A 12,229-nucleotide genomic window follows, 5' to 3' on the forward strand; every position below is an offset into this window, starting at 1 on the left:
GATCAATGGGAATAAAGTAGTTTTAATATGTTTTTAAGTGGGAAAATCCACCTGAGAGGACATGTACCTGTATATAAAAAACGCGCCCTATAGTCCGGTGCGCCTTATGTGTGTGTTAAATACAGAAATGGGACACATAACTGAGAGTGCGCCTTTTAGTCCGGTGCGCCTTATGGTCGTGAAAATACGGTAATTGAAACTTAATGTGATGGTTATTCCTTAAAGGAATAACAAAATGGGGTTAAGAACTGTGAAGGAACCAAACTATAAAAAGTACTATACCTGCATAGCTGAAAACACTTTTCCCTGCCACTGCCAGATCTGGTACCTTGTTTTTTTTTTATCTCTGTTCTGAGGAAGATGAGGGGATTCTAGTCTTCAGGAAAGTTTAGGTTTCTCAGCCAACGGGAGCAGGACTATGAGCAGCTGTTAAGTTTTGTTCTTGGCTCTATGGCCAAGGAGGTATTTAACATCAAATCAAATATCTTAAAATACATTTTGACAACAGGAACATGTGTCTGCCCCATATTTCAACTGTTTGGTCAATTGATACGAAGAGGTCTTTTTATATAGAAGCCCCCAAAGAAAAAGAAATACGTACCCTAAAAGTATTCACACCTTACTTCAGTCCTTTAATAACAGCAGTGAACCTGCTATTAAAGAATCCTTTGCAGATGAGATGGGATTAGAATTTGTTTTTTTTTGCTCTTTTTTCAAATTAGGCAGAGTCAGTGGCACTGAATCAGCGCTGAGACTCTACATAATTCAATGCAAGTGAAGTCCCCTTTCTAAAAAGAGCCCCAATCTCCAGGCTCACTAACAGATAAAATAGTAATAAGAAAAAATTAATTATTTTAAATAGAATGAACAGAAAAAACAACAACATTAAGAATTAAATGTGTTGTTCTAGATGAAATATAGGGTTCCATCTCTGTGATTCTCCAGTATTATGTTTAAAAGCCAGGCTAGCAGTGCTTTCATTTACGTCCGTGTAGGTAACCCTCACTCATCACCTAACCCCTCCCTGCCAAAACAAAAAAAAGCAGAGTAGGAGCGAAATGGTGGAGAGCTTGTCTAGTAGATTGAAACTTCCTCCCAGAGAAGATAATTTGTCAAAATGAAGCCATCTTGCAGCATTATTAAGCTATTTACTCACTTGTAAGACGTGTTCCTCTGAGATGCTGCACTGTTTTGCTGTGTATTCATTATTCACTCATCTTTTCCAGCGCTTAGCCCCATGTCTGCCTTTTCACACTCTCACTCATCTGAGCGCTCAGCTGTCTCTGCCCTCACAACTTCATTATATGTGGCTGAGTAACAATGTCTCCTTGTACCACTTTAAAATTGTTGTTTCCTTTGAATATCTCAACATTTTACTTTACATATTTTCTTATGTAAGTTCTTTATTGTTATGGAATTATAAGAGAGTCTGGGGAAGGGGTTTGTGTCATTTGTTATCAGGCCTGAGTGAGTTAATTCAAAGGAGGTAGCTGGAGGTTTCTTCCTGTTAAAAGGGAGTTTTTCCTCTCCACTGTCGCTAAAAGCGTGCTTAGTGTGAGGAATTGCATTAGAGTCAATGAGTCAATGCAATCAGCTGGTTTTCCTTAGATAGAAAACTTTGAATCAATTTGACTCTATGATCTAGTTGAACTGTAAAGTGGCTTGAGATGACATGAGATGTGAATTGGCGCTATAGAAATAAACGGAATTGAATTGATACTGTTATATACATAAGTTAATTTTTTTTTTTTTTTATCAGGAGTAAAGATAACTGCTAACCTTTTCCATATCTTTCTTTCAACAAAGAGTTGTGTAGATGTACCATCATCCCAATTAAAGCTTAAAAAAAAAAATCACTATATGTTAAGTTTCAATGCGGCAAGGCCAATAAAGGCTTTTCCATCTACTATGCTAAAGAGTGTGAATAAATTGTGACAAGGCATTTATCATTAAATATTTACAAAATTGATTGAAAAATAATGTAACTATAAAAAAAAACACCTGAAGATGAAGCCTTTTCATAAATTAATCATCAAATATTAGTCATCCCTGAATATTATTTTTCTTGAACAAATAAAATTGAAAAGCAAACAGTTCAAAATATGAAATAACAAAACTTTAATTTAGTTGTTAAAGAGGTTATATCAGTCTAAACCTGAAAAAAATCTAACCTTTGCTTATTAGTTGCATGTAAGAAAACAATATTGGCCAATAATTTCTTTTCTTTTACCAGCAAGATATAAATCTACTTTCGCCTCTTCCTAAAGATAAGATAAAGTTAAGGATGAAACCTTTCATGGTGCTTCCTCACACCCTCATGAATCTGATAATTAACTAAAGGGCCCTTTAGCTTAAACATTTTGAAACAATACCTTGATCTGCATTGCAAATGTTTAAAAAGACAGTAATATAATAGAATATAAACCTCTGAATTTTTAGGAAGTGGTAAAAACACATTTTCTAGAAAAAGATCTCTATAATTATATTAGTATTTAGCTAATACAGATATTTTTGTTTTATCTGTCTGATTTCTGAATCAATTGTCTTTTTACATGTTTATCTGGTTCCTTCTGTAAATGAGGGACTTTTCTGATTTGGTTTATTAATTTTTCTGAAAAGCAGAAAGAAATGTTTTTACATCTCGACATAGTAAATAGATGGAAAATAAAGAAATGTCATTGTTTGTTGTATCAACATGTGTGAGTAGAATAAGCTTTTATTTCATATAAAATATGCAGCAGCTTAAAAATTCATGCCATTTTAAATGTAAAGGCTTGGTAAGAGGAATGCTTTAAGAGTTTCCTGTCAGATATCTGTCACTGTATTATCACCCTCCCTGCCCTTCTCTCTCCATCAGTGTCACTTTCTCCAGGCAAGTATTCTTGGAGCTCATCATGTTTATCGCTTCTAAAATCTAATTGTCTTCACTGCTCAACTGGAGGTGTGATTTCTACCCTCTTCTGCCTTGTAGGGGTATTAGGGCTAAATTCATTCTCCAAATGAAGGACAAATTGTGGAAAAAGGGCAAATAAGACAGGCAGATTACAGAGTAAAGCAACAGCCTAAATATCTAATCGATACATTTTTAGTAGTGAAAATCAACTACCGGTAACAAAAGTTTGATTTAATATAATAGTTTGCAAATGGGATTATCTTCATAATACCTTTCTAGCATAACTTTCTACTTAAGATCTATTCCTTTTGGCTAATATATTGTAGTTCAACAGAATATTAAAGAAACTACATACAATAAGATCTATCTATCTATTCAATTTGAAGAAAAGTTTTGATTGCTGTTATCATCAGCCTGGACTTATAAAACTAATTCAGCATAGAAAAGACAAATAGAGCAATCAGAAATTTAGCTTCAGTGAAATAAATAAATAAATAAACTACTCCTCTTGATATAGTTTTGAGACATGATGACATATATGTGCTGACAAAGTTTGTTTAAATTCATATTTTTAAATTGATGCATACTACAGTAAATGAAAGCTCCCTCTGCTGAGAAACAAGAATTGTTAAAAAGCTCTATTTTATTTTCATATCCAACCAAATGCTGTTTGATATTAAAGTTCTCTTCCTGGGGTGCCGCCTTATCGTGGTAGAGGGGTTTGAGTGTCCCAGTGACCCTAAGAGCTATGCTGTCAGGGGCTTTATGCTCCTAGTAGGGCCACCCAAGGCAGACAGGTCCTAGGTGAGGGACCAGACAAAGAGCAGTTCAAAGACCCCTAATGATGAATATAATAAATGGATGTAGTGTTCCGTCGTCACACAGGGGTCACAAGGGCCCGACTCTGGAGCCAGGCCACGAGGTGGGGCAGGCTTGTGAGCGCCTGGTGGCCATGCTTTTACACACGAAGCCTGGGCACATCCCGAAGAGTAAACATGGGTCCCCCTTCCAATGGGCTCACCATCTGTAGGAGGGACCAAAGGGGTCGGGTGCATTGTGTGATGGGTGTCAGTCGAGGTTGAGGAACTTGGCACCCTAATCCTCGGCTGAAGAAGCTGGCTCTTGGAACATAGAATGTCACCTCTCTGGTGGGACAGGAGCTTGAGCTTGTGCACAAGGTCAGAGGTTCTGGCTAGGCATAGTCGGACTTACCTCAACGCATGGCTCTGAAGCCATGAGTCTTATCCGTAGTGTCTGGGCTCACTCTTAGAAAGAGGTGAGGAGGTCAGTCATCTGGGGAGGACTCAGTGTAGAGCCGCTGCTCCTCCACATCGAGAGGAGCCAGTTAAGCTGGCTTAGGCATCTGGTTAGAATGTACCCTGGACGCCTCCCTGGTGAGGTGTTCTGGGTACGTCCCACCGGGAAACCCAGGACACAGTGGAGGGACTATGTTTCTCAGCTAGCCTGGGAGCTCCTTGGGATTCCCCCTGGAGGAGCCGGCCCAAGTGGTTGGGGGGAGGGACATCTGAACCTCCCTACTAAAGCTGCTACACCATCGACCCAAACCGGGATAAGCATAAGAGGATGGATAGATATTTGAGTTAAAAGTTTATCGTGTATCGTGGCATATATTTACAACATGGATGGTTAAACATGGTGTGAAGCATGGAGGTGGCAGTATCATGCTGTGTTTTTTCCTTGAAGAATACAAGTGAAGCTTAATCTTGGAGAAAAAAAAAAAAAAAAAGAGAGATGGCAAAAAAGTTTAGACCGCAGTCAATTTTACATTCCAGCAGAGGAACAATTATAAATATATGGCCATCGCTTAATGTAACGCTCTAGATGCAAGTTTACATAAAACATGTGTTATAACTACCTAGTTTAAGTTAAGAACAGAGTAGAAAAGGTCAAGGTGTATAAATAATTAGCAATGCACATAAGTGAAGATTGTTAAACTATCTTCCTAATGACTCTCCTTTGCAGATGTATCCGGTGAGAGCCACCTGCAGAAGATCTTAGTGAGAAGAAACGGTAAATACAGTACAAACAACACAAACTAACTTTATTGATCAAACTGATCCTTTTCCAGCCCTTTATGTTTAAATGGCTGCATGTCTGACTCGTTCATGCAGCGGCAGAAGCTGAACATGTCCCACCCAGTTCTTCTGTTGCCATCCCTTCTTCAAAGGCCCAAGAATTTCTGGCCAAGCTGAGCAGAACAAAGAGAAATGTTTGGGATCGCAGCAGACCAGACGTCCAGCAGTGGATCATGCAGTTTATGCAAATGGGATTCGATGAGCAGGTAAGTTTATATTTTTATCGAAACTGAAATCTAAATAGATTCTTTATAACTATACTGACTATAAATTTGCTCAAGTGTTGAAGTTAATAATCAGCTGAAAATTTCACAGCCATGCAGTTAGTATAACCTTTACTCTAAATGGTGTCAATTACCCACCAGTGTCTGAGACGTCTTACTGATATTGACACAAAATTGACTAAGAAAAGTTGACACTGGCTATTGAACAAATTTTACACTAATTTAGAGTTGGACCAACTGTTACCTGATACAAAGTTATATTCAACTCTGTAGGTGTTAAAGTAACACTTTGGTTTTTAATGAGTAAAGGGGTAAAACATTTCTGACTTAAAGCTGGGCAATTAAAAATCTAATACAAACACTACTTTTGACAGCTATAGTCATCCCCTCTGGGAGGTGACCTTAATGAAATGGGCAATGAAATTCAAGCTTTGAAACATGCTTTATAAAAACAATCATTTTTCCCCACAACAATTAAGAAAAATCTGATTTTCCTCAAATTTAATTGGCGACGCTTTCTTTTAAGGTAACCATGTAATAACATGGTAATAACATAGAGAGTTACTGTACGCAACAAGAAAACCTCTATGGAAGATTCTCGTTAATGCTGTGCTTCAAAATTTAGGAAGACAAGTTAAAGTCAGACTTCTTAGATTTCAAACTGTTATTACCAGGTAACTCAGCCAATTCACCGACAGCAATAAATTAATGTGTCATTATCTAGTAAAATGCAGTTTATTAATTGCCATATAACAAAAAACTAAACCTAGAAGACGGAAAGCCAATCTTCTTAACTATATTCTTATTTTTATGTAATTTGATTCCATTTTATGATGCTCTACTTACCTGATTACTAGTTACAATTTACTTTTAAATGTGGTGATAGGTTGTGGCCATTAATAGAAACTGTTATGTGGTAACCTAATGGTAATTACCCACCGAAAGCCTCCATTGTTATGTAGAAACATATAATTGTAACAACTACATGCAGGTAATTACTTTGAAACTATATACCTTAAATTTTGGTTATTACCAAATAAAGGTTTTTCTTGTTGCCTAGTAATATAGTGTGCCTTGCTATGTTACTATTATGTTATTACATGTTTATTGATGTGCTTTAAAAGAAAGCGTTACCATTACATCTTCATAAACAGACAATCCAATAAGTTGATTAAAACAATCACCTAGCAATAGTCTGACTATTGCTGACCGATGCAGGCATTGATAGGCACACATTGAACATAGAGGTTAAAGGTTTTTCCTCCCAATGTTTAGTGTTGACACTAGAGTCAGACTGACCAAGGTATTAGGAGTTTGCAGCAAAGTAGTTTTTGCTTTAGGAAAACTTTAAAATGTGACAAACAAGAAGGCATATGTACAAAAATTAAAAGACAGGGAAGTAGAAATATAAAAGCTGACAGTAATTCAAAATAAAATGTTATCAGTCCCCTCTAAAAGACGCGGCACTTCAACCTGCGCACGTTCTAAGGGAATAAATGATAATTAGTTGTAATTCAGACCATAGAAAAGCATGGAATGTTTCCTACAGAGAAATTTAAGACCGCTTACTGATGTAGATTTCTTTCAGGTCATTGACCGCCATGATTCCACAGGGGATAGTGAGGAACAGAGAGAAAAAGGAGCGAAAAGCTAGTGCTGAAAATAACACCCCGCTGTGTCTGTTTCCAGCAGCTGACAGCATGTTACAATCAGCCACAGCAGCGTTTCTCCTACACTCAATATAGATGACACCTTGTGTATGTGCCATTTGTTGACGCTTCCTAGAAAGGCCAAAGCTGTCTAATGACTGGCCTTTTCAAGATTTTTTATTTTTTATACGTGTTAATTTGTGGAAACGGTGCCTCCTGACAGTCACAGCCGATGTCTTATCAGTTGCTGGTTTTGTCTGCTACGAGTTCCCCCTTATATGCCATCCTGTTGGATCGTTTTCTCACCAGAGGCTGGAGGCTGACCTGCAGTACTGGATGGACTACGCCCGATCCCATGACCAGGGCCGTCAGCATCACTATGATGAAAACTCCCCCATCGGCCCGCGGTCTTCTTACAGGCATGGGGCAGATGTCAACTATGACTACTATTAACGCCGCCCACACACACTCCATGTTGTAGGAAGGTAATGAATGGTGATAGATTTCATGCCTGACAACTTCGTCAAGGGAATCCTGTCAATTTATCTCAGTTTCATCCATCAATTAAAGTCTGTCTTTCTGCTTTCTAACTATTCAGCTAACTTAATTCCCTTCAAACTTGAGGACAAACCTATCAGAATAAAACAGTCCTTAAAGTACAGTGGTTTAGCAATGATTTTTGGTGGCTTACTCTACATGTAGGGGTGATCATAGAACTAGCTCTAACTTTTTAAGTTGAAACGCATCAGAAGTTTTTCTTAATGTGTGTTGATTGGTCCTCTATAAGTAATTTGTTCACTAAAAAAACCTGTGAGGCCTTTGGAAAACTGCTTATCTTCATTTTTACTGGCTTTTTGAAGCCACTGGATCCTATTCAGAGCTTTTACAGTTGACATGTAGGTCATTCACAGCTTACATTTTAATCCATATATATATATATTTTTTCCTCTGGAGTTAATGCTTCCCTTTTCTTTCCATTGTTTTACAATAAAATATATATATTGTTTTATTACTTTAATAAGATAAAATATAAAAAGTTTCAAGGGGTTGAAGTCCAAATAAAAGTCTATATATTCCTTTCTTTTATTTGTCTGTGTCTTGTTTTGCCAATATAGCTTTTGGAATTTATGTCCTGGATATAGATAATAGCCCAACAGATTTGGCATTTAGTTTGCTGCTGGAAGGTTCAGCTAAGTAATTATGTATGAAACTTTATTATAAATAGTTAAGGGAATTCAATCAGATGCAACAGACAAAGAGACAGAAAAGTAGACAAAGTAAGAGGGGATAAGAATTTAGGCGAAAGAAACGGGGGATGTTTCACCCTAAATTCCACCCATTTCTGGGTATCTATTATTTCAGCTGTTTTGATACAAGTGTTCTAAGTTCAGTTTATTTATTCTAGTTCATGTATCTAAATTTAGGCACTTTATTTGTTGAGATACTTAAGTTGGTCAAGTGGAAATAACTAAGTGCCCATTACATGGAGGAAAATCCCCCCCACAATTGCATCCATGGCTCATTACACCAACTGTCAACTAACATCTGAATATATAAAATAAAATAATGATTTAACCTGTTGGATGATTTCTTATCAGTAGATATTCTGGGTATTTGTTCTCATCCAGAAATTTGTTCAGGACCTTTGAACATTGCCAACAAAACAGGCAAACTACTGGAAATAGTTTATTAAAATAGCATCTTCACATCAATACGATACGGCACGCCCTGACAGGAACATTTCACAAACACGATATCTTTAAAAACAATAATGGCGCCGTAAACAGTTGAGCTGGAGGATTTGTCCCAAACCTGCTGTGCACTGCAGGCCTGGCAGATGGACACAATGAGATGTCCAGAGGAAGAAAAAAAAAACTCAGGCAAGTCCCATCCGCACGTACAACACCAAGAAACCCATGAACACCAATACTTTCTTCATGGCTTGGTCTGCTTGAAGGATTCTCATCGCAGTGCATTAAATAGCAAAAACATCACAACCCCATAAAAATAAACAGAAACAACAACAGGCTGTATTTTAAATGCTTTGCTCCAACATGTTGCCTTCTTGATCAGGCCGGTCCATCGGTTGTGAAAGCCTCAGTGAGTGAAATCTCACTGAATCACATCCGCCGCACAGACACAAGGTATCAACAGCCTTAAAAAGGGAACTCGGAGAGAAAGCCATCTTCGTGTCCGTAAAAGGAGAAAGGACACTTCCAAAAAGGTGCTCTACTCAGCAGGGTACGCCAAAGAGAAGCTCCCCAGGGGAGTCTCTAAAGGTAGAAGAATGTACAGCAGAGCAGACTTCTGCCTCTCAGTTGTGTCTGGGTCTTCCTTTCTTCATGCGGGCAGCTTTAGGTTTGGGGATGTACTGGTTGTTGGCCTGGTGTTCTAGTTCTCTGCTGAAATACTGGATAGTTTTGTTCAAGCCCTCCTCCAGCGGCACCTGTTACACAAAACAAGATGTAAAAACATCATTACCATAATAAAAACTGTTCTTAAGAGTTGTAAATACCAAGTTTTAATGGTTAAAATACTCAACTGAATGCTAAAATTAGACTTGTACCATTTTATGATGGACAATCTGTTATAATCATCACTGAGTCGTGGTTTCTCCTCTGACGTGTACAGCCAGACAAATCCGAGACAACAGGCTACAACTTGATTAGCAGACCTACGTATTCACCTGGAGGGATGTTTATCAGGCAGTACAGGCAGCAGAGCTACAGTGGGGGAAATAAGTATTTGACCCCTTGCTGATTTTGCAGGTTTGCCCACTTAAAAAGAATAAAACAATCTACAATTTTAATGATATGTACATTCTAACAGTGAGAGACAGAATCCCAAAGAAAATTCCAGAAATTCACATCATATGAATTTATAAAAAAAATTGATAACCATCTGATGAGGAAAAACTGTAAGCTTCCTCCAAATAGATGGCTTAACTTCCCTTTATGATGAAACAGACACTGGCTGTCCAGTTCTTTTATGCCATTAACAACCACTCCAATCTTAAAAAGGTACGTGTCCTTCCTTGGTACACCAATGCACTGCAGCAGTCACACACATTTAAACTGCCGTGAAATTTGTACGAGGAGGTGAGAGATTTACAGAGAAACTGTCTTGATGATTGGAGTCAGACGCTTGGTTTAACAAGTTGTCCCCTGGAGTCGACGATTCAATGTTAGCTGTTTTTAACATCATTCAATAGGTGTTTAAAAAGTCAAAGAACAAAAAGCTCACTGGAGCTTGTAGATAATAAATTTTAGATTCTTTACAACAAACTAACATCATTGTTCTTTAGCAGATAGGAAAGAATCTGACATGAAAACTGCTTTAAAAAGTTTGGTATTTTAGGGGAAGTCTCACAGTAAAGGTAACTTTACAGGGAATACAAACACTACTGTTAACCGTTTATGACCTGCTTAGATCAAATTCGCCGGGGCATATTTACTTTTCTTCATGCTGTAGAGTAATTTCTTGAAGCAGAATAAAACAGAAAAAGGAAAACAGTTTTTCCACATATAGAGTACAGACCAAAAGTCTGGACACACCTTCTCATTTAAAGAGATTAGGAAAATTGAATATTCACACTGAAGGCATCAAAACTATGAATTAACACATGTGGAATTATATACTAAAAAAGTTTGGACACACCAGCTCATAAAGGAAATTCCAAGAGTGTGCGATGCAGTAATAGAAGAAAAGGTGGCTACTTTGAAAAACCTAGAATATAAAACATATTTTCAGTTGTTTTGCACTTTTGTGTTAAGTATATAACTCCACATGTGTTTTCATTGTGAATCTACAATTGTTTGCCTGAGCAGGTCCCTGAGCAAGACCTTTAATCTACCCTGGTCCCTGGGAACCGCACAATAGCAGCCCACTGCTCCCCAAGGGGATGGGTTAAATGCAGAGAGTTGAATTTCGTTGCTTTGTACTGTGACAATGTGAACACAATAAAGTTGAATTCTATTCCTCTTCCATGTCTGGTGTGTCGATGCATGTGTTTGAATAGAAACTGAAAATACTAAAACACCAGGTAGAGTAAAAGATTCAAAGGGGTGAAAACAGGAAGTGGGAGTGAGGCAAAAAGAGCCGTTTACTGCAGAAAAAAACGTCAACTCCTGGGAAAAAATGACTATCACTTCCGGTTGTTTCCTTGTCAGAGGCGGGTGAGCAAACCACGTGATGCGTTAAGGACAATTTATGCTTCTGACACATAGTCGATGCAACCGTCAAATCTGTCTCTGTGCATGACCACGCCTCCCGCGCAGAGGTTCTGCAACCGTCGTCGTGCACCTTAAAAAAAAATCCTGATTACGCGCCAGTCAGTCGCAAATCCGCACATACCTCAAGCGGAAGTGCGCAGAAAAAAAGCAGCTGTGATTGGTCCTTGGTATTCCTTTCAGGCTGTCTGTGTGGTCGTCCTTATCTATTCGGTCCTGGGGCGTGCCATTTTTAAAAACCGAGGAACAACTACAATGGACAATCTTTATGCCAACTCCAATAACAGAACCTGCTCCTCTTCGATGTCTAGCAACTCTAGATCCATCTCTGTCACCGTGATACCTTGCAGACGCGACATTGTTGTCTTGTAAGATAAACAATCCTGCCGGCTACGCCCAAGTTCTAGTGACCAACCGGCAAAGTTCTTGCGAGTTGTCGAATAGGCTCCCCCTTGTGCTTTGGCAAAAAACTGCTGTGCGTCCCTAGGAATTCCAGACTGACGGTGCAGAAGCACACCAGCAAAACTGGTTCACGACCAGACCCAAGCGACATTTGATGTGTCGGTTGTAGAAGTCTAATCTGCCCTTTAACCCACCAATTACATCACATATATTGAAATGTAGAAAGTACAAAGCAGTCTAGATTATAATGTTATTATTACTATTTTTTTTTTTACATTTTTAATATATTTAGGCTAAATAAAAATTTCAACATTTTATGGAGAAAAACAGTGCTCTGATATTTAATGTGAGTAGAATATTTAATTCCAGCACCATCGCTCCCACCGGTCAAAAAGGGTAAATGCCAATGATGCCACTATATGTACATTAATAGATGGTTTCAAATGAAATCTCTAATTCCTTTTTGGCTGCAGAGCTGTGTAATAGACTGCTCTCACTCAAATACACAGATACATTTATATTTAAAAAAAAATCTGTCATAAAGGCTCATCAAATCAAAGCTTCACCAATTTATTCTCTTTGTGATACATAATATATTATCTGCCGATTCTGACCAACCATATGCACATACTGAAGGTTCACAGGCTCTATATAGATGATGTTTTATCATAGTGTAAGAGAAATCCCAAATGTTCTTCCTCGACAGCCCTAATTTTTGTGTTTCATTGGTGAAAAC

At 38.0% G+C, this 12,229-nt stretch overlaps 2 protein-coding genes across 3 annotated transcripts in view; one reads left to right on the forward strand and one right to left on the reverse strand.

Annotated features, from left to right (window-relative positions):
* LOC107096902 (chromosome unknown open reading frame, human C2orf40) overlaps window positions 1–7,571 on the forward strand; it is a 13,940-nt gene extending 6,369 nt beyond the window's left edge. The window contains exons 2-4 of the mRNA XM_015393787.1: window positions 4,877–4,924; window positions 5,026–5,195; window positions 7,172–7,571. Of these exons, the coding sequence (XP_015249273.1) occupies window positions 4,877–4,924; window positions 5,026–5,195; window positions 7,172–7,315 (362 nt within the window). The 3' untranslated portion in view covers window positions 7,316–7,571. The remainder of the gene's footprint in view (window positions 1–4,876; window positions 4,925–5,025; window positions 5,196–7,171) is intronic.
* Window positions 7,572–8,537: 966 nt separating this feature from the next.
* Window positions 8,538–12,229, reverse strand: part of uxs1 (UDP-glucuronate decarboxylase 1) — a 46,363-nt gene continuing 42,671 nt past the window's right edge. The window contains exon 16 of one of the 2 annotated variants that reach the window (XM_015393789.1): window positions 8,538–9,308. In XM_015393789.1, the coding sequence (XP_015249275.1) occupies window positions 9,177–9,308 (132 nt within the window). In that variant the 3' untranslated portion in view covers window positions 8,538–9,176. The remainder of the gene's footprint in view (window positions 9,309–12,229) is intronic. The other variant, XM_015393788.1, reaches the window with a different exon arrangement.

This window comes from Cyprinodon variegatus, unplaced genomic scaffold, assembly GCF_000732505.1.
Source record: "Cyprinodon variegatus isolate N-32 unplaced genomic scaffold, C_variegatus-1.0 Scaffold657, whole genome shotgun sequence".
Lineage (NCBI taxonomy): Eukaryota > Metazoa > Chordata > Actinopteri > Cyprinodontiformes > Cyprinodontidae > Cyprinodon > Cyprinodon variegatus.